At 36.1% G+C, this 25,093-nt stretch overlaps 3 protein-coding genes across 5 annotated transcripts; 1 reads left to right on the top strand and 2 right to left on the bottom strand.

Moving 5' to 3' along the window:
- Positions 1 to 6,172: 6,172 nt before the first annotated feature.
- On the bottom strand, positions 6,173 to 7,514 carry LOC103850262 (zinc finger A20 and AN1 domain-containing stress-associated protein 6). Of its 2 annotated transcripts, none has more exons than XM_009126984.3 (2): positions 7,111 to 7,310; positions 6,173 to 7,035 (listed from the first exon to the last, which is right to left on the bottom strand). In XM_009126984.3, the coding sequence occupies exon 2, from the start codon at positions 7,012 to 7,014 to the stop codon at positions 6,451 to 6,453; it is 564 nt and encodes a 187-aa protein (XP_009125232.2). In that variant the 5' UTR covers positions 7,015 to 7,035; positions 7,111 to 7,310; the 3' UTR covers positions 6,173 to 6,450. The 2 variants fall into 2 exon arrangements, with proteins under 2 accessions (XP_009125232.2, XP_009125231.2); XM_009126983.3 differs by lacking the exon at positions 7,111 to 7,310 and adding an exon at positions 7,317 to 7,514 and having other exon boundaries at positions 6,237 to 7,035.
- A 240-nt stretch (positions 7,515 to 7,754) lies between these two features.
- Positions 7,755 to 10,915, top strand: LOC103850261 (protein LITTLE ZIPPER 3-like). Its single transcript, XM_009126978.2, has 2 exons — positions 7,755 to 9,000; positions 10,399 to 10,915. The coding sequence occupies exon 2, from the start codon at positions 10,413 to 10,415 to the stop codon at positions 10,623 to 10,625; it is 213 nt and encodes a 70-aa protein (XP_009125226.1). The 5' UTR covers positions 7,755 to 9,000; positions 10,399 to 10,412; the 3' UTR covers positions 10,626 to 10,915.
- A 1,039-nt stretch (positions 10,916 to 11,954) lies between these two features.
- LOC103850259 (CCR4-NOT transcription complex subunit 1) lies at positions 11,955 to 24,939 on the bottom strand. 2 transcript variants are annotated; one of them, XM_009126976.3, is made up of 48 exons: positions 24,687 to 24,939; positions 24,260 to 24,557; positions 23,967 to 24,174; positions 23,548 to 23,881; positions 23,357 to 23,473; positions 23,155 to 23,283; positions 22,891 to 23,085; positions 22,608 to 22,802; positions 22,365 to 22,502; positions 22,142 to 22,264; positions 21,812 to 22,065; positions 21,608 to 21,711; positions 21,288 to 21,382; positions 20,976 to 21,200; positions 20,460 to 20,639; positions 20,316 to 20,388; positions 20,152 to 20,219; positions 19,867 to 20,012; positions 19,666 to 19,774; positions 19,444 to 19,590; positions 19,299 to 19,346; positions 19,096 to 19,224; positions 18,679 to 18,921; positions 18,471 to 18,602; positions 18,300 to 18,385; positions 18,100 to 18,205; positions 17,821 to 17,916; positions 17,553 to 17,705; positions 17,223 to 17,405; positions 16,918 to 17,147; positions 16,727 to 16,820; positions 16,517 to 16,645; positions 16,387 to 16,431; positions 16,001 to 16,195; positions 15,607 to 15,733; positions 15,423 to 15,523; positions 15,048 to 15,185; positions 14,887 to 14,970; positions 14,379 to 14,525; positions 14,161 to 14,292; positions 14,016 to 14,063; positions 13,779 to 13,925; positions 13,645 to 13,706; positions 13,350 to 13,503; positions 13,078 to 13,269; positions 12,897 to 13,001; positions 12,677 to 12,811; positions 11,955 to 12,600 (listed from the first exon to the last, which is right to left on the bottom strand). In XM_009126976.3, exons 1-48 carry the CDS (start codon positions 24,783 to 24,785, stop codon positions 12,142 to 12,144), a joined length of 7,137 nt encoding a protein of 2,378 aa, XP_009125224.2. In that variant the 5' UTR covers positions 24,786 to 24,939; the 3' UTR covers positions 11,955 to 12,141. The 2 variants fall into 2 exon arrangements, with proteins under 2 accessions (XP_009125224.2, XP_009125225.2); XM_009126977.3 differs by having other exon boundaries at positions 12,142 to 12,600; positions 23,357 to 23,470.
- Between the last annotated feature and the right edge of the window lie 154 nt (positions 24,940 to 25,093).

Raw genomic sequence — 25,093 nt, 5'->3', positions numbered from 1 at the left:
ATCATAGAACTGGAGGGAAATATCCAAATACATATCTTATTTTTTATAATACATATTCCCTATATATTAATCCAAAATTTTTTAAATGACAACTTTTAGGAACATGCTTACGTGTCATTTTCACAGCTCTCCTTGGACCTCTTATTTAATTTTCCTTATGTTACTAGGAAAACAACAACGTGACGATCGCGTGGACCGCGTATTTTCATTGAATGCAATACAATAGCTTCTAAAACATAATAATTGTTTCCATCGACATAATTCATCAAAGATTGAAACTGGTTTATTAATAATAGAACCAATGTATGTTCTATTAATTGTAACAATCACACATTATTTTACATAGTTCGATAATATAACTGATGTTAACACATAAATATATGTTTGTATTTATCAAATCACTATCATCTATATAAAAACATTAGTTATGTTTGATCCTAGATTATAGTAAGTAATCAAATTACTAGCTAGGTCGATAATATATATGTAATCAATTTATGAGAATAGTTAAACATAGAATACTTTGGATAAATAATTTACTAATCAAAAACTTGAAAAGTCGAATCATTTGAAACATAACGTGTTATATATCATGTAGAATATTTATTCAAGAAAATTTGTTAGGTGTCTACATTTACGTTTTTTATATATTAGATATATATTTCAGAAAGCATAACCATTGTCCCACGTAACATTTTTTATTGTGTATATAATATTGAAGGAAAAAAATTGATATTAGTATATATGTATGTTTATTATATATTAGACACAACTGTATGTAATATGTGTCAATTTAATATATTAATAGATTAGTGTATATATGTTTTTCGTCACTTTCAATATTTAAAATAAATATGCTATGTGAATGTTATAAAATTTGAAAATGAAAATTACCATATGTGGTGGCTTACGGAACAAACCATATAATTTACATTGATCATATAGTCAGTTTTACATTAACTCCTCATATTTTTTTCATAATTCACAATCCTTTCTTAAACACTATATAATAATCTGACGTCGTATTAGATTTATATAATTTCTCTTTTATAGCAAAACATTTTCTATGTTTAGAAATGTTTTATTGTTCAAAGTCCCCTTTTAGTTCAATTTTTTTTTAAGAAAGGCACATACATGAATGTTCTAGATGTACCCCAATAGTTATTTACAAAAATAAATTTTTTAATTTTTATATTGTAACAATAAAATCTGTAATTTGTTTTGCAATTATGTAATATAAATATTTATGCAATATTATGCATTAGAATAATGTAATAGATATCAAAATTACTCGAGAATCAAGTGAATATAATTGTTTAGACAAACAATACCATTTCAAATATATTATGTATTAATTGTGAAAACGAATATTAATAACTTACCAAAAAGTTATAGTAATTGAATTATATACCTAACATTCATATATATATATATATATATATATATATATAAACATATATGCATTAATATTGGATTCGATTATTAATGAATTGATTTACGATTTTAATGAATTGACTTACAATCGTTAATTTATGCTTTAAATTAAGATATTAATTTACTCACCTAATAATTATGAATAAAGAAAATAACTCTAAGCAAATGGGTTGTGTATCCTAAGGCCATAATCGTTTATAAACAAAAGTCCGCCTCTCTTGTAAGTATTGGATTTTTTCCCCTTGGTTTAAAGCATGTATGTCTTTGTAGGGTCAAGTTTTTTTTTTTGAAATGGTGATTTTTTAGTTTATAACAACCGAACTAGATTTTGATCCGCGCTTGAAAAGCGCAGATTTTTTTTGGATTATATTATAATACAAAATTTTATTATATCGAAAAATATAAATTTTAACAGTTATATAATCTACGAATTAGTTTATTTGAGATTATATACGTACAATTTTACGTAAGTTTCTTTTAGGTATGAGAATTATATCCGGATAAAAAAAACCGAACCGACCCGAAAATATAGGTTTAGGTCAGGTCCAGAGAAGATAACCTATTGGGTTTTTTTTTGGATCCGCAGGTATTTTTTTGAGTCCGGGTCCTACCCTAGACCCGATAATAAATATGTTGTGTTTTTTAGGTATATTTGGATATTTCGAATATGTTTCCGATATTATGGATATTTTTTTTTAAGTTTTTGGTTTACGATTATAGTTTTTGATTTCAGGTAAATTTTCAAATTAAAAAAAAATTGGGTATTTTTCAGTTCAACGTGTCAGATTTTGAATAAGATTTTGAATTTTTAGGTATTTGAATTTTTTGGGCATTTGTTTGGAGTTTCGAATATTTTTCAGATTTTTTAGATATTTCGATTTTTTTAGAATCCTAAATACCCAACCCATTACGTCCATATCAGGTCCAACAACCTTTTGATATAGATTTTTAAAGTTATTGTACAAAAACATGGTTGGTGAAATATTTTTCTGAGTAAAGGTATCATAAGAAATAATATTAGGATCTGTTAAAAATATTTAAAATATTGTATGGCTATAATTAGTATAATGATTAATGGTATTTCCAAAAAGAAAGAAAAAAGTTATACATGACTCCAACAACTTTTTTATATTAGATTTTTTAAGACTTTCTATTTTAATAGTATTGATTCGTTTTTAAGCGAAAAGTATATAAAAGTATAATATTTAAACCAATAATTTTCAAAATCGTTAATAATGAATACTTATATCGTGAAGTCGGGTTTAGCTTTAATAGAACCAAAGAATTTCTACTTTTTTGTGAATGTAACATGAATATTCAGAAAACTCATTTTTAAATATGAAAATTATCTATCAAACTATAGACGGTTGAAAGTTTAGTACAATATAACCTCTTTAAATTAATACTCTATAAATTAATATTCTATAAATTAATACTCTATAAATTAATACTCTATAAATTAATATACACTAAAATTTTTTATAAAATAATATAATTTTATAGTCCCAAATTGAGTTTTTGGTTCAATTAGTATATCGATAAATTAATATCTCTATAAATTAATTAAAAAATAATAGTTTTGGTGTAGTCCCAACATTATTAATTTATAGAGGTTTCTCTGTATATGATATGAAATTTTAGTGAGAAAAATTATATATGATATGATTACTTTATTATAAAGGAAAGAGGTAGTTAGAATGTACACGTAGATAGAGGCTCTCATATGGGCAATGGAATGCATGAGGAATCTTCGACAGTCTTGTGTTACTTTTGCAACGGATTGTGCTCAATTGGTGAAGATGGTTTCGGAACCAGAAGAGTGGCCAGCCTTTGCAAGCTATTTGGAAGACATAAAGTTCTTAAAGAGAAGTTTCAACAGCTCAGAGATCATTCATATACCACGGACACAGAACTCAAAGGCGGACAGTCTAGCACGCAGTGCAAGGAAACAACCGTCGTTTGTCGTTCATATGGATGCAGAGTTACCGGGATGGTTCGCAGAGTCTATATGAGTCTGTTTTGTTGCTGACAAAAAAAAAAAAAAAAAGAATGTACACGTATATGTCGTGTAACTTCTATAAAACGATAAAATTGATAGTAAAATTATAATATAGTTTAAATTATATATTATATAGTAAAATTGATAATATAAAACATTAGTTTCAATGCTTTTACGATTAAAAATCAAAATGGTAAATATAGTAATAGTAATGATTAGGATTTAGGAGTGAGATTTGGATAAATAAAGGATTTGAATAAATTATTGTTAGAGAAATATATGGTAACATATTGTTAGTCTATATTTAAGGTAAGACAAAAAAATAATGAATTAAATGAAATGGTCCAAACAACTTTCATAGGTAGATTTTTTAACACTCCTTCCCTTTTAATAGTATTGATAACAAATTACATCGTTAGTTTTTTTTTATAACTGAGTGTCCTGGCCCCACCAAAGTGGTCCAATAAGTTTTTTCTGTAACAATGTGTGTTTAAATATTTTTCACCCTGTGCAAAATGCAGATCTCAACAGAGAATACCAAACCACCGGTTATTTTATAAACCAGTTAAATATTGAATCAGTCCGATAATTTTAACATTTTTGCATATAAGATTTTTTTTTTTTGAAACACTTATATTCAATTTTAATATTTTTGCATATAAGATATTCTAAGTATATCATTATACACCAAAGGCAATACTATATGATATTTACTGGTGTTATTTGTTGTCTTATTCTTTTTTTTTTTGTCATCAACATAACATACTCAATTAAGACTCTGCAAACCACATTGGTAACTCAGAATACATATGAACGACGAAAGACGGTTGTTTCCTCGCACTGCATGCCAGACTCTCCGCTCTTGTATTATGCATTCTTGATATATGGATAATCTCCGAGTGATTAAAACTCTCTTTCAAATGTTGAATCTCTTCTAGGTAAGTTGCGAATGCATGCCATTCTGCTAGTTCAGAAACCATTTTCACCAATTGAAAACAATATGTTACAACCGTCACATGAAATTGTTTTAAATTCTTCATATTTTCCATTGCCCAAATAAGGGTTTCCAGCTCTGAATGAAGAGGAGAGAAGACAGGCTCTCGTATTCCTTGCTCACATCAGTCCGTCGAAACCTTCTAAAGTACTTTACCAACCATTTTCTAAGAAAGGATCATTGTCTTTCCAAAATCCATCCGTAAAGCACCATCAACCCGAAATGTTAGGTAAAATATCTGAGTTTTCTTCCATGTGTGTGGCTACCTGTTGTGAAAGAGTTTTTTTGAGCCTCCATCCCAACTGCAGAATATCTCTGGGATCAGTATTGATATTGCTGAAAACCATATTATTTCGACATTTCTAAATGTACCATAGAATCCAAGCAAACTAATGACTAGCCTCTGTCGGGGACACCCTCCAAAACAGATGATCCATATTCGCAAAAATCGATTGTGTAGGAAATATAATTATATTCGATGGAATCTGAGAGAGAGACCAAATTTGGACTGCCGGGGACATTCAAAGAATACATGATTTATTGATTCCACTTCTGCGCCACATCGTGAACATTGTGTATCCCCTTGAATTCCTCTCGTCCGAAGACTGTCCTTTACTGAGATACATCATGATATTATTTACCATAAAATGCTTAATTTTAGGTGGACACTTTATTTTCCAGCAAAAAATCTTAAGAACAGTCACATCTAGACCGTAAATCGGAAGCGACTTCTCTATATATCGATATATTTTTTCACCTGATAATCAGATTTAACCGTATATTTTTCATTTTTGGTGAAGTGCCATCCATCTTTATCGATGATTTTGCGCCGATTCAAAGGTATATTTTCTATAATTTTTGCATCCTCCGGAACCACTAAATCCTGGATCACTTGAGGGTTTCATGTACGTGAATTAGTATTGATAAGGGAGTCCACTGTAAAATGAGGATAGAAAATTTGTTGATTACTATTTATCGGTTTCGAGCGAGTGTTTAGAATCCAAAGATCATTTCAGTAATTCCATACTGAAATGGACGATCCTTTTTATTTTTTTGTAAAGGAAACTTACTATATGTGCGTAATTGCAACTATTATTATACGATGAATCTATAATCTTTTAAACGAAGAATCTTATATTACTTGGGGAAAAAGTTGGTTAAGCTTTATGGCATGATTTATAGTCAACATAGAAATATAATATATGAATGAATTTATATACACAGATGCCTCCAATGACTTTAAAAGTCGGTTAATTTTTAACAAGAGAATAATATATCATGTTTTTTCTTCTATGAACAAATTTTCATTATATGTAACTCAAGTCTAATAGTAAATACAATAGGCTTAAAAAAATCATCATTTCAACATTGATGGCCTTTTAGTTTGCAACCTTATATCTGAGGTCCAATACTATATACAAAATCTAATGTATGATACGAATTTTCCAAGCAAACATTATTTTAACCCGCGCTCCGCGCATGAGCGCGATTATCAACTAGTTAATATTGTTCCTAATGTATTTGAGAATTTGATTATCCATTAGTATATAAAGAAAATTAAGGCTAAGAGCCTTCTTTTCTTTGACCAGTGACACATTCTTACCAACCTAATGCCCCCACTGGAGGTGGAATCATATAGCCTTGCATGAGACATTCCCCATCCACATAGCACACTAATGTCAGAATCTATAATCATTTATAGGCTTTGTAAGATTATCATATTTTAGTTCAAAGACTTAAAATTATAATAAAATTTATATATTTTTTGTCTAAATAATTTTGTACACGCAAAAGCCACACACTTTGCCGGAGAGAAAAGCCAACGCGAATAATCTTATTTCTTTATGGGGAAAAGAAAATTAATTGGGAAGATGAGGAAAGCGTCACGTGACACGTGTCCTTCGTAGTACATATCTTTTACATAATGACACATCATGAACGGCTGAGATCAATCTAACACCATTTCTGGGGGACAAACGCGTTCAAATGATGATTTAAAAGTCAACGCATCGAACGGCGGCGATCAAATCTTCTGAAGCTTCGCCGCTTTGACGAGCGGGTTCGCCTTGGCGATCTCTTCGCGACCGGCCGATTTGAAATCGAAGGTGCATCCATGGACCTCCGGGTACCTGTGAGCCCCGCAAAAAGTCGTCCCGCACCGGCACTTGAACCCGGTCAACCCGACCCGTTTCCTACACGTCGTGCACCGATTCGGCCGTTTCTGCTGCTGCTCCGGCGGCGGAGTCACCGTCTTCGTCGCCGTTACCTCCAATTCAGCTGATGGGTTTCGAACGAGAGGCTGGATCATTGGAGAGGAGATGGAAATGGTCTCCGGTGATGGAGGAGATACGTCGGAGAGAGAGGATTCAACGGTGGATTGCATAGAGCCGATCTCTGACGACGGAGGAGATACGGCGGAGAGAGAGGATTCGACGGTGGATTTCATGGAAGCTTGCTGTTGCTTAAGGCAGAGATCGCCGTAGCAGTTGGAGCATAGATTCATGGTGGCGGAGCTGCCGAGGAAGCCGCAGTTGTTAGCACAGAGACGGTGGCCTTCCGGCGTCTGACATCGATGCTCTTCCGCCATAGAGAAAGTTCGAGGCTTTACCTGGAGAGAGAAAAAAAATGATTCAGAAAAAGGCAACGAATATGCAGAATTAAAAAGAAAGAACAAGACACGAACAGGAATCTGGTCACCGAGAGAAACAGAACAAAAGAAAAAAAAAACAGAAAGATCGGTAATAAAAAGCGAAGAAAATTTTCCTCCGCTTTCTCGGCAACCAAACAGAGATGAAAAGGAAAAAGAATGAGATGGAAAGTTTATAAAAGAGGGAGAAGACAGAGAAGAGGTGAGAGAAATAAGGAGAGGAGGAGAGAGGTTATGTTTACCTGTTCTTGAGATAAGGAGAAGAAGAAGAGAGATGATGATTCACTGACTTTTTTTTTTCTTTACCAATTAACGATGAAATCGGGAAGGGAGAAAAGAAAGAGAGAGAGAGGATGGAAACAGAGACGACGCTGCTGAAAAATCGAATATTTATACACGTAACCCACTAAACCACGATCAAATTTTATACTAGTGATTAAATGTCGGCATGGTGGTGTCACTTGTTTGATACATATACTATTTTAATTTAATGTTACAGAAGCAGTTAATTACCTCTCTTTTTTTCTTACCAGCAAAAGGATATGAATGATAAGTAATAATTAAAAGTTGCTAAAAAATGATAAGTAACTAAAGTAGAGTAAATACAGGAACTGTTAAAAAAAGACAGCCTAAAATGATTATATTTCTCAGAACTGTTAAAATAATGTATTTACCTTGTCAAATAATATTCATATAATTAATTTTATTTAACTTGATTGTAGAATATTAAATGAGATTAAGAAGAAAAAAGTTCAGCTAAATTTGTTTATCGTTGATAGTGTCAAGCAAAAATAAAAACTCGTTAGATGGGTCAGTCAAACTTTACACCGTGTGGATTAGTCGGGAAAAGGAAAAACGTACCGTGTTGATACAATAAAGAGCCACTTGGGATCCCTTCTTTAGGTCAACTTGGGATCTAATCTACCACTCGTTTCTAATTATTAGATTTTTTTAAAACGAAATATTTGGACGGTCCAATTAACCTTATACTACATTTGTAATAAAACCTCTAAAGTAATTGACCAGTTTGATGGGGAAATTATGTACGCAAACCGTTTAGGATTAAATTATCTAAGTTGTAGGAATGTGTACTCGTAAGAGCGACAATAATTTGTCTTTACGCTTTAATGTTAACTAGGTGATCCATCCACTGTTTATATGATGTTTCACGTTCTACTACACTTCTAATCCATTATCCATGACTATTTTTTCTAGGTTCTGGAGCTCCAAATTCCAAACACTCGTTGTCATTATTCTTGTACATAAATGATTTTGTATTCCTAAGAAATTTAAAACTTAAACCATGGTTGAGTGTAGTATTAACTATACCAATTTTTGAGCAAACCAAGAAATGAAAAAAAAAAAATTAAAAATGGTTCAAAACGTTTGAAAATTGAATAACGAAGGAAGGATGATGGTTCGAACCAATATTTAACATCATTGCGAATCTTTAGAGGTCGATGGCCTTCTCTACTAGATTAGCCTTTTATTACAAAAAGTACTCTTGGGACTAGTTCCCTTTTAACGAATTTTCCTACGGTTTGGAGGATGTATACGATGAGGAGGGCTTGGGGAAGGATCTTTTGCAACTAGAAAATATCCCTGGAGATCAATTTCGAAAGAAAAGCAAGCCAAGCAAGAAACCCACTCTCTCTTCTCTAAATAATCATTCACATGACGCAATATGCAGTATGCACACATCTCCCTCCTCGAGGCCGCCATCTATGCATAGACACAACGCAAATGTATGATTGTTGTGTCAGAAGAGAGATAAAGAGCCTTCTCTCTCTAGCTTTTGGGGATCTAAATAACAGACAGTGTCTCCCTTTGTTCTCTTTGTCCCTCTGCCTTCCATACACACAGTTTGTCTCTCTTTCTCTCTCTCTCTTTTCGTTTACTCTGCGTCTCAACACTCCTTCCCAGAAGGTATAACCTTTTCTCTATTTCTCTCTTTAGCATCTTCTAGAAGATTTACCAACCTTCCCAGAAGCTGTACCACAAGATGGGTTCTTCTCTATATGCTCTGTTATCTTCTTCGTTACTCTGTTCTATTTTTTGTTTGCTTTGTTTCTTCTACTCAGCCTCTTCTTTGTTGTTCTGTTTTATTTTCTTGCTATGTTTCTGTTCCTTTTGCGAACATATACGTTAAGTCGAGAAACTATGTAGTAACATCATACCTAGAAGCAAGCAACATGAGGACAAATCAGTTATCTCCTCTTCTTATTTAAAGTTTTTTACTCTCACCGCTTCACAATACTTATGTTTTGTAGTAATGCATAAAGATTAAAAAAATTACATTTTTTAAAAAATATATTTTAAAAATATAATTTTAAAATCAGTTAATCAATTAGAAAGTAAAATTTAATTGGTTGAACACTTTCCAATAAAATTAAAATTAACCTTAAAATCTCAAAATTTCATGTAAATTAAAACAAAATAGTCATTCTAAAACATCATCTACTCCCTCTGTTTTTTAAAGATGGATGTTCTAGGAAAATATTTTGTTTCTAAAAGATGTATTTTTCATGTTTTCAAAGCATATTTTGTCAATTAATAATGAAAAATTGTGTGTTTCAAAAATATTAATTACATTTCTTTTAATCCTATTGGTTTAAAAATATAGGAAATATAAAGTTACAAAAAACTATGCATTAATAACTAAGTTTTAATATGGTTTCTTAATAAGTGTGAAAATCCTAGAACATTCATCTTTAAAAAACAGAGGGAGTATATTGAAACGGATGGAGTATATCTTTTTATTTTTCCTAAGTGATGGAAAGTTCTAATCTATATCTTTTTTTCTGAAACAGAGGCAATCGAAAGAACAAAGAAGTTAGATTTCTTTATTCTTTTAACACATTTGTTTTCTTCTCTTTGTTCTCGTTGTGGAATTTCAAAACTGCTTTTGTTCTCTTTGTTTTGTAGCTTGCTCTGTGTGTTTTCTCTCTTGGTTGCGTTTCAAAAATAATCATTACTTTCTTTCAATACAAATAAAAGCAGCGAAGTGAAGACATTTATAATTACTGCATATCATCATGATCACTTGTTTTTATCATCCATACCAATTTATAATCATGCTCTTCTCTCTTTGATCATTGTTTTCTTCAAAAGAAGAAGAAATTAACATTTTTGGACGAAAACAAAATAAATGCGACGAAAAATCTTCCCTAGTGTAGCTCACATCCGACGTGTGAAGCTGCACAACCCATGTGTGATGTAATGATTTAATATGAACAATAATCATAACACAGGCTAGCTTTGATTTTATTATTGTTACTCTCTTTTGTCTTATCTTTACAATAATTTTTTTTTGGTTTCTTGAAGAAAGAAAGCCAGCAATGGAGAGGCTAAACTCGAAGCTATACGTGGAGAACTGTTACATAATGAGAGAGAATGAGAGGCTACGGAAGAAAGCTGAGCTTCTGAATCAAGAGAACCAACAGCTTTTGTTTCAACTCAAACAGAAACTCTCCAAAACTAAGAAGAACCCTAATGGATCAAACAATGACAAGAATCTTTGCTCATCAAGCTCTGCTTCTGGACAATCCTGAATTAAAATCAAGAAATGTTAGAGCAGATATTTGGAATTGGTAGAAGAAAAGACCCAATCTTCCTAGTTTTTGTTTGTTTGTTGTTGTTGTTGGTTATTTGGTGTAATGCAAGGAAGATATTAGTAATATCTAGTAGGTTGTTATGAATAGAAGATTCTCTCTTGTGTCTCTCTGTTAGTCTTATCAGTCATATTTTACATTTGTTTCTATTTTCTATCTTAATTGAAGATCTCTTTTGCTTTCCTCTGTGGGGGTTTGGGTTTTAGTATATGGTTGTTATTGGACCAACATTGTACCTTTGCGCTACTTAATATTTTGCCAAGTCTACATCTATCCATTAATTTATCAAATCTAATGGAACAATCTTTTTAAAGGTTATAACAACTCAAGTGAACCAAAACAAATACCCAAATAAGATTTTTTTTTTTCCATCTATTTGATTTTATTGATGGGCCAAGCCCAGAAAATCCGTTACAAAAGAGCATAAAGCCCGACAAAAACAAACAACTAAAGCCCGACAAAAGCGAGACGAAACAAGTCCAAGGCCCAAGCCCATCAACTGAACGGTGCCACTACTGTACACGCGTCCAGCCAAACTCTAACCCACCCACGTGTTGAGACCCCCCGTCTCACGGAGACACGCGTCAGCCGATCACCACATCAGTGCCTCAAACGCCAAGGTAAGCCGGAGAAGATGAAGAGCGGCCAGTAGTTTCGTCGGAACACACCTGATCAAAACATCGTACCCATCTTCATCACCGAACTATTTCAAAGGAGAGATCGATCGAGAACAATCCCGAGATCTCATCCAAAGCCACCATGGAACACCCTTGACGGTTTAATACCACACAAACCGATGAAATTCACCGTAAGGCTCAAACAAAGCAAACCGTCACACACACTCCGATACCCAAAGACAAAGCCGACGATGACGGTGTTGAAGGAGCCACCGCCTCCCGGAAACCATAAGCCGGCGAAGAAGAACTAGCGAAGCTCCTTCTTCCCAGAAACAAACCCGATGAAAAACGGGAAAATTAAGCCGGAGAGAATCCGACGAACAAAACTCAAGCTTTCTCTCTCCTCTGTGTAAAATTTTAGAGAGGGAACAGAGCTGAGAGAGAAAAGCTCACATACCCAAATAAGATATTTAACGAATTTGTCCATACGACTTTACCAAGCCTTTGAAAGTTAAGATCTTTGGACTGATGCAATCATTTATCAAACTGATTTTACATTTCAGTAAGCAGCTTACTCTGCTCAGTGGCAGACCCATATTTTAAAATATGTAACTGCTCCCATCAACTATCTTTAACGAATAACTCCCAAAAGTGAATGTAGAACTGAACTTTCTTGGTCATCAGAAAACATGTTTACATTTTGAAAAAGAAAAAGTTATCGGTGATATTTTGACATAAATTAATAAACTAAATAAAATGCATATAATCTATTGTTACAACATAATCCCAAATGGAATGAATGATGCATATACATATTTCATAATACGAAATTGAAAAAGCTAATGAGAGTTTTCCGAGACCCAACCGGCGGAGACAATTCCCTCGTCAAGGGGCTTGAGACAACCACATGATCTGGCCACCGATTCAAAGAGTTTCTCAATCTCAGGAGCACACCTGATGAAGCCATGTTTCCAGAAGCCATACCTTGGATTCTTTATGAGCTCTATGAATGTTATCAGGAGTCCCCATGGATGCGGCCTGTTCACAATTAGCCTTTCCAGCAACACTCTTGTTATCTGCTCCTGTATGACCACCTGGTCAGACTCCAAGAAGAGATAGAGCATGATGAAGGAGAAGTAATGAGTGTGGTTGTTTGGATATCGAAGCTGATTGGCGATTGCATTTAGGAACAGATACCGCCCTTCCGTGTCAAGTTCCGCACTTAAATACTTGAACATATGCAAGGCCACCACATTTTGAGCCCCTGTCTCTCCCGCCTGTTGTAGCTGCTGAATAGCCTGTAAGAAGAATATACATTTATTTTCCTTTCAGTAAAAACTAAGGCTGCCACTATTAGTCATGTCAGAACCATACCTGCATTCCAGTATATAACACAAGCGAGTTGATCAATGGTACATTGTAACGAGTTCCAGCTGAACTAGCCTCGCTGGACGAGACAAGTAGCTTCAGCTTCAACTCATTTAGGAAAGTTGTATCATGTTGCCTCGACTGCAGCAAAATAATATAATGAGTATATTTAATCATGCCAAAGGGTGAAATCATAATTCAAATGAAGAATCAGATGATCTATTACAGTGAGATACTCTTCCACGTCATTCTTCATTTGATTTGCTTTTAGCGCAGCATCAACCTCAGATAGGATACACGGAGCTTCTACTATCTCAGGCAGCAAATCAATCTGCAGTTAACAAGATATATCAGCTTTACAAATAAATAATGAACATATGCTGCAGCACTATCAATCAATCTCAAACCTTTAAATTTGGGGTAGATGGGTCTGGAAGCCTCATGTTCCGTGGAAAAGAACTTAGTATAATATTTCGCATTTGTACGCAACTTGAAGGAATCACATCACAGAAAGTAAAATGATAATCGCAGAGGAACTCCGGGAAGTCATGAAGCAGCACCAGCAACACTCTCAGCGTCCCCTTATATAGGATATGAACCTGCATACAAACCACTTTTAAGTTACCATCCTCAGTGTTTTACTGCATATATATTACAAAGACGGTAGAAAGCTACAAACCGGTCCTCCGAGTTCCGCATTTCTCAAAAATGGCTCAAGAAACTGGAGTAAGTCTACCAGCAGGCGTTGAACATATGGCCAGCCCTTCTGTCCATTTACTGTAAGTAGCTTGGGCAAGAAGCTTCTGTGGCTGACCAGCTCTAGCCATGCAAAGCTGGAAATTTTATAAGAACCTCTTAATAATAGCAGAGAAAAAATATATATAAAACACACAATTTGATCAATCATAGAAAAGAAGATACATATGTCAACCACATGATCTCATTCGACGACTCAAGAAGCGTTCTGTTCTAACCTGAAAGCGGGAATCTTCAAAGGCTGCAATGCGTGGAATGCATTAGCAAAAGCTGTTAGAACCTGAAATAAACGATGGATGTTAGTGATAGCAGTAAATAGCAACTACTTCAAAGAAAAAGAAAACGCACGCACCTGAAAGTTTGCACCATCAGTCCCAGGATCCAGGGAACATAAGTCCAGCAGCCAGTTGATGAACAATCTAAAATATGGTCTTGGACTGAGTGATGCCTTTTTATCTTCTGCGTCCTTTTGAATAGATCTCACAGTGACAGCCATGATCTGCAACCAGTAATTAATATCAAACCCACTCACTTTTTCCACCAATACTAAAAGGCGAATTTATTTTAAGTTGAAAGGTGTCCCCCTAACCTCCGACAGAAGAAAAAACTTGCTGCTAGACTCTTGTTCAGGGAAATACTGAATCAATACAAAACAAAAGAAAAAAACTTAGTCGGCAATGTATCATGGGCTTAATCATCCGCGCTGCCAGACATAAAAACTCATGAGCACTTACCTTCAAGATCGAAAAAACAAGCTTTGCAAAAATATCGATGATGAGGAATGATGGACTCTGAGCTTGCTGAGGAGATTGCGCAGCACCAGAGCTAATTTCTTCAGAAGATATACAATGAGCAACAGACAGTTCCTAAACAGAACAATCAAATAAATAATTAGGTCTCTCAAATTCTTTAAAAAAGTAGATACTAAGAAAACTTAAAAGGTTAAAATCACCAGAAGAATTTTGAAAAAACTCTCTGTTGTATCGTCTCCCTTAAGAAGTCCAGTCTGATACAAATGCAAGACATATTCTGAACAAGCGGTTTCATTTGCACCCGAAACTTCGCAGAGTTGATACCAGTTTTCAAAAAGCGTGGACACCTGCCGAACAATCCCAAGAAAAGAAGAAGATGAACAACACATACAAGAGATGTTTGTATCAAACATAGAACTGAAGAGATAAGTAAACATATATTTAATGGAGAAAATAGCATTATCGTGGAAATTGTATTCATATATACACATCACAACCGTTATGAAGAAAAACATGAAAAATTTAGTGATGATAGTAGCTACACAGAAACACAAATCTTTATTTATAGCTTGCAACTTGATTGTGCTGGGGCAAACATTTCAGCTTTTGGTTTACTCTTTTGCAAGTGAAAAGTTTTAGGTTTATGCAATTTTCAATTTCAAGAAAAAATGCAAAATTCTTCAAGCTAGTAACATGCAGAAAAATTACCCGTTTCCGGAAATCCGTAGAGCCTGATTCCACGTATTCAAAGCTGGTATTATCTTCTGTGTTAGCGATGGTATTGCATACAACCTGATAACAGAGCCAACATGGCAAATGAATTTACAGAGTGATTACAAGCAACATTCGGTAATGAAATCATTTCAAACCTTTTCATCCTTTGATTGCCTATCATTGATCTCGTTTTCAGTTGCACTATCACTGAGACCACTTGTGTTAGTAACTGGATTTCGTATGATGTCAATGAGTTGTTGCAATGAGACGGGAGATCCAGATTTTGCCGAAAGCTACAACCAAACAAGGAAAACAAATGCGCAAGGTCACTATGTGATAACGCCAATTTCTTAAACATGAAAGTATAACATCCAGACAAATGTTAACTAAACACGATCTGTCAGTTTAGCAAAAAAAAAATTTTTTTAACATAATCCGTAGTTGTGTTTTGACACACCTATTAATCGTAGAACTGAAAAAGAATATGCAAGAATGCAATAGCAAACGCCGGAGAAAGTTAAAATTGTAACCTTGGCCAGTGCATCAACAAGGCTGTGTAGCTCTGAAATGACACTCGACTTCTCAGTGACAAGGCACTGGAGTAGAGAAATAGAAAAGTCAGTGGCGCTCTCTGCACAGCAAACAAATAATTAGCAACTTTCATTTACAACTTTTTTGAAATACAATCACACAAGTATTTGTTGTTCAGCATACTGTTTCTCCCTCCATCAAGATGCTTCGCCATGTGGACATTGTACTCCGCTAGGTTAAGCAACTCGCGTTGGATAAGACCAATAGTAATATCTTTGTTGAGCTTCCGTTCCTCGTCTGAATAAATCACCTGTGTCCATAAGTTTCAAGAAAGTTACATAAGCATAACTGGAAATCCCAGAAAAATTCTCATAAGTTTCAAGAAAGTTCACGTCATATATTTTATCAGTAGCGCCACTATGGGAGATAAGCTCAATCTACTACTTATATGATTTGATATGCCAGGAAATACAGGCATATATTTGGAGAAATATCAGAAGCAACTGAAATTAAAGCACATAAAAAGTATGAAGTAAAGTAAATGAATACTTGGATCTTGAAAAAGTCGTTGACATACCCAACTAGTGAGCTCTTTAACAACACGCTTGCAAACATCACGAATAGCCACAAGAATTGCTAGGTTAGCACTGATGTGAAGGTTACTTGATGCATTCTCATAAAGAGCCTTGAAAGCTTTTTGAGCAACAGCTAAAGCTGCTTCATCTCTGCTTATACATCTGAGGATGATTTCAGGAACTTCAGAAACTACAGCCTGGAAAATCAATGAGATCATTATTTAATTTGACATCGGATAAAACCAAAGTGGCTGAAAACCACAGTAACCATTTGCATAAATTAAAAAAGGTTTAAAACATTATCTCATGATTCCATTACTTCTAGGTGAGAAATGGAAAACGATACTTCACTACAACCACTTAGGCACTAGGAAATCAAGTACAGTACCTGAATTTCATCATCTCCTGCATTATTAGCCACTAAGTTCTCCATCTGAAACAGGTTAAAGAAGTCAACCACATGCGATATAGAGACCCCAAAATTGGTTTTCAAAAAACATAATTGCTATTGTACTAACCTTCTGAGTAACAATATGATACTTGTCCAATGCATCTCTCGTGGACAGAGAAGGCTGTGGGGTATTATTTCCAATAAGACGCTCCATGGTAGCAGCTGGAGTCAACGTTTGCAATGATGTTCCAGTTTCCTTGTGTATAAATAAAAAGCACAACTTAGTAATTCAATATAAACCCAAGGAGTCAAAACTGAAAAAAGACAGTACTCTCACTTTCATAGCGGCCTCGGAGGACTCAACCAGGCTCAATTCAGATGTCGAAAGGGATTTAGAGAATTGAAGACCGGCTGCTGGATCAACTTGTGAGCTTTGGATAGAGGCAAGATGAAAAATGTCAACATATCAGCTGTGCAGAACGAGAGAAGAAATGTATACAGTTTTATCCATATGCAACAGCAAAGCACCTTAAAAGTGAAATTGGACAGGATTGAAAACTCTCCATAGAAGTATCTGATGCCCGGTAGGCCATATCCGTCCGATCATTTCCAGCACTAGACTCGAAGTCCGAAGCATTTTTTCCTGATACTGGACCATAACCATTACCAAACCCAACATCGCCAGATGAGCTTGAAGCAACGGATAAACCGTGTGAAGTTTGGGCTGACTGCTTTTGCCAAGGATGTTGAACAAAGTCCTAAAAGTGTACATGTATCGCTTAGTTATCCAAATACAAAATATAACATAGGCAACTAACAGTTCAAAACAGTACCTCATAAACTCGCTGTTGAGAAAGGGACAATTGTCCCGGTTTTGGGCTGAGGGACTCAGGTATAAAACTGACAGAATTTTGCGCTAGCATGTTTGGATCAAAAAAGGAGGATCCAACACCATCTCTATGCTTTCTCCGCAACGATAATTGATGGGCAATGTCCGCATCAATATTTTGTATTGCCTGTACGGGCACGGACATAGACAAATAAGTAACAAGAAGGCTTTCTCCTCAGTAAAGAGAAGTGCCTGCACTCTATTCCGTTTATTTAAAAAATAAAATGAGCTAATAGCTGGAACAGAAAATCGGGATCTAATATCTAACACAAACCTTCTCTGTAGCCGCCTGCTCAATGGCAGCACAACCCAAATCAAGGTTGTCATTGGTGACAAGTTGAACAATTTGTTCAAGAGCTTCATTATTAATATTCGGACCCTGTAGCGAATTACGTAGATGACCCGAAATTGAAGTGCGCAGGGGTTCCTACAAATACCAGAGAATGCACAAAAATCAGAAAGGAAAAACAGAGTTGGTTGAATTAGTGCAACATGGCAGAATATTATAGCATAAGAAGCAAAGCCTCATAAGCAGGAAAAACCTTGCACGTCACATGAGCCAAACTCCCAGCTAAACTAGCAACCATCAAGTGAGCTGCATTATATATACGTGTCTCATCTGGTTCCGAGGCATAATCCTGGAGTTCAAGAAGAAAATGAAGGTACGATAAATACACAGGATCTAGAAACTGACGCTTGTGATAGATGGGAAGCAAACAATTTTAGCTGTGGAGTGAAAAGCGATGGAAAACGAATGGGAATAAGGAAAGTATTCGAAACAAGAAGCTAAGAGAAAGGCAGGTAAGTTCAGATAGCCTTACCTTGAGCACAAGCTCTTTTGTTGTCTGGCAAGCAATACAAACACTTCGCTGAACAATACCAGACACAATCTCCTTGATGGCTCTGTCCATGGCAAGTGGTACCACTCTGACAATGGACAAAGTTTAGAATGTCAAATTAAATACCTTCAATGCACTACATACATAATGATTTCACCAGTAGGAGACCATTAGTCACAAACCTCTGAAATGGAAAGTGCTTACTAAATCCGCTTAATTTCTGATTGATAACAACAAGATTTCCAATGTTCGGAAGTGCTGCTGACAGCTGCTGACCATCATATCAATAGTTGAAGCAGTTTGAACCAATAACTTTGAATCTTTGATCGACATTCATAGAATGATAATCATACCTGGCTAACAGAAAAGGGTGGAGTCGACTGGAACGGTCCTTGTGGGGACGAGAGCTGATCAGACAAGCCTAGAGTTACAACTTTTTCGTCTTCCACCGAAGTATTAGTATAAGCACGTTGAGGGGCTACATACTGAAAAGAAAAGGCAAGGAGCTAAATACTTTTCATAACTAAAGACTGACACTATAGGTCAATAACAAAAAGTAACCTGTGATAATAACTTCGAGGGAGCGTCTGTATTAGATGAATTTGCAACATCAAGAGGTAGATCTATTTGCTTAAGAGGAGAAATTGTTTTAGGCTCCGAGATCATCTGGGACTGAGATATATGTGCTACTCCAAGATCTTTGTTACTAAAATCAGGATTCCCGTCTATTTCTCTCTTCCGATCCTTTAGAAGGGAAGTTGGCACTACTTCTTTCAAATCAACACCAAGGTTCTTGAACAGAACCTGAACAGAAAGAAGAGAATAAGACACTGAATACACGCAGAAACAACTCGTTGCTTCTCAAGAGGGACAATCTTATTTCTAAATTCACTACAAGACACTGAATACACGCAGAAACAACTCGTTGCTTCTCAAGAGGGACAATCTTATTTCTAAATTCACTACTAAAACAGATACCTCTATGTCAAACTTCAGATTCATTTTTAGGTTTGGCATCGAATAGATCTCAGCAAGCAACCCGAGTATAGCCATTGTCCAAGGATTGGGAGGCTGATACGCAATACTGTTTTGGCATGGCTCCAGAACCTGCAGTAACCGAACATTAGAATTCAGGACATCAACCCTGTAACAGCTAGGAAAAATAGTCAACCATCACCAACCTTCGAAGTGAATGGAATGACTGCTATCATCAACCCTTTTTCATACGCCTGCAAATGGAGAAGAGAAACAAACTTCATTATCTACAAATTGACATAGCTATACAGAAGAATGAATAACAAGTTTGAAGGAAATTGAAGCAAGAACCTCCACAATCAAGGATTTTGGATCAATTTCTCGCGCCCTTAAAACATAATTCCTTCCAATCGTTAACTTTCCAAGCCAGCTGCCTAAATTTTTAAGCAGAGATCGCTCTTCAGAACTTGACTTTATGAGCTCTGAACCCAACAGAACCTGCACAACCAAAGAATGTAAGGAAGTAAAAAAAATTGCTAAACAGAAATAACACCCATCACAACAAATCATTACCTTGCAATTTTCGTATGTATTTTGGAGTATCTCCTTAAACAACAGCTTGGAATCAACTTTGTCCAAGAACTTCAAGTACAAATCGTGAAAATTGGGCTCGATGCTCGCTCTATCAGGAATTTAACACACCCAGGAAAACAATAAGAAGAGCACACAGGAAACCTCGCATAAACTGCAAACTTAAAAGACAGCCATCCGTACCTTTTCATAACCATATACTGTGCGAACCAAGGATAGTATTGTTGAGATAAAATCTCAGCGAACTCTTTCCCTTTAGATTCAATGTTAGCTATAGAGATATTATTGATTATGAAAGATATTTTGTCCTGGACATCTGAAGGTGGAGCCTGAAAAGAAAGACTTATTCTTATTATTCATACTAGATAGTAGACAGTTGGCATGCTGCCAATTCATTATGCAATGTAACCAAAAGCAAATAATTCAAAATGTATGCACAGGTAACTAGATGCACAGCATAGAAGGTACCTCTATTGCGTTTTCCCTTCTCTCTGCTGCTGCAACCAGGGTTTCTATGTTCAAAGCAGAGCCAAACCCTGTGATAATCGAGTATTAGAATTATTTCTTCACAACTATATTTTCTATCATATTTTTAAAAGAACAGTTATAAAATTAAGTCGACTAGAGATTACTCGTTGATGTGGCTCCACGAGCTGGACGAACAAAACCAGCTGAGGTCAGTGAAGAAGTCGAAATGCCAGGATTCTGCAAGGATTACTAGTAAGATTACAAACTCCTCAACCCACCTATAAGAAAACAGAAGAGAAGGCAATCACCTTAGGAATGACAGAAACATCAGCAGAAGTGCTAGATGACGAGGGCAGAAGTGGCTTTGTTTCGATAGATGGCACACTTGGCACTTTGCTGTGGTCATCAATATGCACTTCATTTTTCTGTTGAGGCTGTACAGGAGAAGGAAGTTGGAGTGGAGACTGACCAATTCCAGAAACACTAAACTGACAATATTTTAAAAAAAAAACAGAACAATGTGTTAATTTCCTTTTCGCCTTAGTTCTGGAAGTCAATTTACGGTCAAGAAAGATATTGGCCAACCCAGACAACGAGAAGTTTATAGTATCTATATAACTGCTGCAGAGCTGACCTAAACATTTTCATGAGAATGAAATAGAAAAGATAGAGCATTTCTTCCCGTTTTCAATAGATAACTCTAGCGATTTTTAAGAAGATATAAAATACCTAAGAACGGCAAGACAAGTACTGACAAGAAGATATCAAAATAGACCTTCAGGCGCGTAGACAGTCAAAAGAAAACTTTTATATCAACATTATACCTCGCCATTTCCAGGGAGAGACTGTGAAGGACCAGGGTGCGAAAACGAAGCATCTGATTCCAAATTACCAGATGATATCCTTGAAAGTGCTTGTTCAATAACAGTGACTAACTCGGGATGAGTGCTACGCAGGTGAGATATTTGCAAAATATGGTTGCAGTACTGAGGCAATTCAACAAGACGATTCACGAACTGTTCCAGAGCTTTGCTTCCAAACAGAAACATCTGCAGGAATCAGGAAAGAAAGAAGATGACAGATCTATTACAGTAAAAAAACTGGCAGACAGAATTAAATCACAACAAAATCCATACTTTAGAATCTGCAGGCTTACGCAAAGAATCCAAGACTAGACGCAGTGCCATCCCCAGTGTGATGGAACTAATAAGCTGGTGCTTAATAACAGAACCTGAAATTTGTACAAGTCGAAACAGAATCGAAGAAGAGATGCTCAAATAACATATCACAAGTAATTTTCAAATTCAAGAAATTTTTCTGAAACATCATCATTTTGCATAACAAACTTGGCAAGTGGTTGCCCTGGTTGAGGACTAGACACAATAGCACGAACAAACTAAATTACGGGCATCCTCCCACTACATAAAGTAAAACATCATATACAAGACCCACTCACCAAAGAGGACGGAGGCTATTTTCAGCTGCCTCTCGGGATACTTGGGGAAAAAACGATACTCCTCGAACAGATTAGCAATCATGCATTCAAAAATTGATTTTTCCCTGTCAAACAAAAAATCATGATTTTCTTTTTGCATGTGAAGCTGGCAAACTTGACATGATAAATTAAATATCAAAAGTGTATAGTTTGCCATTATCAAACCTTTGAACCAAAGAGTCCTTGTATCGAGATAGCATTTGAACCATTGCATCAACACTCAACTGACCGGAAAACATTTGATGGAAATAAGCGTTGGCTTCCTCCTCAACATCTTCTCCGTATGGACTGGGAACTGAGGAATCTTTAGCCTCCCCATTCTGCAGTTTCGAATTACAATCCAAGATTGCTGAATTGACCTTTTCTATCTCTTCGACTAGTTGAGATGAAGTAATCACATTGTCATGAGCTTTCAAAACCTGGAATAATGTTCGAACAAATTAGTCCCAATAGACATGAAGCAATAGACTAGCCAAATAAAGGATCCTAACTAACTTTCAAAAGCAAAGTCGTTGCATCCAAATGACGATCTGATAAAGGATCCGAAGGATGAAAATGCTTGGAAGTAAAATCCTCTGATTCGCTAAAATGCACATTCTTGACAAATTTGAGACACTCCTGAAGATGGAAAAACATTAATTTTAAATGTTAGATACGATCCTCATCCCTAAAAATATTACAATAATAATAGAACTTTAACTGTGAGAAAATATGTTACCTCAGCAAAGAGGTCCTTATACACATACAGACAGTTTGGCAACCAGTTCTCAATGTCCAAAAAGCCTCTCAGTGAGGCAAGGACTGCCAATCTGATGCTGAATGAGACTGGAACTGATTCTAAAACAACAGAGAAAATCTGAAATGAAATGAAAACCCTAATGATTAGTTCACAGGTACAGAGAATTAATGTAAGGAACAAATAATATGCGACTGTCGCAAATTTTTAATACAGCATTGTCACCTTAAGCTCATGGAAGATTTCAATTATTCTGAGTATGCCGTCTGATTTAAGATTTTGGGCATTTAAAATCCCCCACAGAACGAGCTCAGCATTCTGATGCCAGAGCTTGAGAATGAAACCACTATCCTGGGAATTCGTTATTAGCACTGGAAGAATAACAGATACCACCTCTCGCTGGATGAGATTATAGGCAGTCTGCAACAAATGGTTATCATACTTAGCCAAACGAAAAAAAGTGAAGGTTACGAGCATACAACACCAAAGACCAGTCAAGGAAAGTTACTTTGATGTGAGTCATTCCAAGAAGCAATGTTTTAGGACAATGTGTGAGTGGATACTGGAGCATCGAACTAACTAAAACAGTATGACCTCTCTCCGCCAGTTGGCAGAGTACATCTAAGAGATCAAGAGATAGCCATGCTTGATTGGAAAGTCCTAATTGTTGCTCATGGCTGTGCATGATATTATCAATATATGCCTGGAAAACAGAAGGTCAGAATAGTTGCAGTATCAAGAATGAACAGCTCACAGACGTGTGGTATCTCACCAGCTTCCTTGGAGAATGCGTAAAGGTAAATACTTCTGGTGGAGCTGCTATTGCATGTTTAAGAAAGGATAATTGACCTTCCATATTGTTCCAGACAGAAGCACATACAGCATCAAGAGGAAATGGGTCCTGCAATAATCAGTTTAACACGCTCAAACAACAGTGGAAGTGGCCAGTCAAGTTAGAGAGTATGAGAACACACCTTGCAAGCAGTTTTATATAGCCGCATGAAAAACGAGAATGACTCCATATTAGGGATGTCAAATCCACTATGGTCGAGATTCTCGATTACTTTCCTCCAGCTTGTGCCAGGAGCCTGCTTTAGCAGAAAAACTTAAAGATATCAACGATATTGATTTAACAGAGTATAAACTAGGGCTTAAGATGACTTACAAGCTGCTTGATTGTTTCAATCAAGATATCAACATTCCACGACGTTGGCGTTGGCGTGGGCAGATCAGTTGGAATGGAGCAACCAACGGCCAGACTGAATGTTGAAAAGGTGGTGTGATTATCTTCAAGATCGGCAGAGGTACGAGCCACATGACCAAGAATTCTTGAGATAGTAGCCTCTCTTAGGGGTGCGAAACTAGACAAGAAGTGTTTGCATTGTTGGGCATCAGCAGTGAAACCACAGCCTAATTCTCCAATGAGATCTCCAACACCAACTTCCTTATCGATTTCAGCTAGGACAGCATCAAAGTCGTCCTCAGCAGAATCAATGCTCCTACATCACAAGAGAAAAGCTTTTAGAGTCTTACAAAATCTGAAGTTCTGGACCGGAAAAGGAATAAGAGAGGAAAGCAACTCACCTGAATGGAGAGAGGAGAGGCGTAAGAGCAAAAGACAAGTCATCTCTAGGTTGAGAGGAAGACAGAAGCCGAAGGAACGACTCCAAATGCCCGGAGAGATCCTCGGACGTCTGAAGAAACAAAACAACGTTCTGAATTTGCTCAGTTGACTCAACCTGGCCATTGTTAGCACAGAGTTGCTCAATCTCCGCCAATAATAAGTTTCGTCCTGCAAAAAAAAAAACGATCATTAAGGAGAATGTGAAAAACAAAAGCCCAATGCAGAAGTTGTCAAAATGATATCTTTATTTTACCACTAGTCTTAGCATGAGAAGTTTCAAAATCAACCAGGGCAAGAGCAAAGGTAATCTTATCAGAGACTGAAAAGCCCAAAGCAGTTGCCAAATCACGAACGAATTCAGGAGTGACGTCAGCATCTTGGAGTGCGTGAGAAAGCAGGGTTCCGAGATTAGGCAATTTGAGGACACGTTTGAAGACCAAGGCTAATAGTTTCTCAAGCTGCAGCGTATTAGCGTGGCTTCTCCGGACGGTGAAGCAATCTACGCACGTCTTGAGCACAGGGATGCTTGCCTCAACACCATAATCAACCAACTGCCAAAAATGAACAAACGAAGCTCAAAATGCCATTTCTCCTAGGGATTGAACTTTGCTGATCTAGATTATAATTATAAGAAGATAAAAAAGAGCAGACAGACACTTGAAAAGCATCGGAGAGGCTACCTGGCAGATCTCTTGGGCGATTGAGTCGACATCGGAATCATTGAAGTTATCGAGTAAGTACCGGGTATGGACGGCGACCTTGGACGGAATCATCGACATGGCGATCCGAGAGGGGGTGGGGGAGCTAGGGATTCACAAGCAAGATTTTTTTGAGAGATTTTGATCGTTCAATTTCTGGGTTATGGGGGCTTCTTCCCCGATAACGACACCTATATTTATGTCTCAGACCGCCTTTTCTAAGCCCATTTCCTTTATCATAATGGGCCCTTCCTTAACAACCATTTTATTTAGGATTTAGCGATGGATGCCTATTGGATGGATATAGAGGTAGGCGTTCGGGTATCCGTTCGGGTTCGGGTCGGGTATTTTGGATTTTTAAGTATTTTGGTATAGAGGTGTAGAACCTG

This window comes from Brassica rapa, chromosome A07 (assembly GCF_000309985.2).
Source record: "Brassica rapa cultivar Chiifu-401-42 chromosome A07, CAAS_Brap_v3.01, whole genome shotgun sequence".
Lineage (NCBI taxonomy): Eukaryota > Viridiplantae > Streptophyta > Magnoliopsida > Brassicales > Brassicaceae > Brassica > Brassica rapa.
Note: the sequence above shows the minus strand (reverse complement) of the source record. Positions and strands in the feature narration are given on the sequence as shown.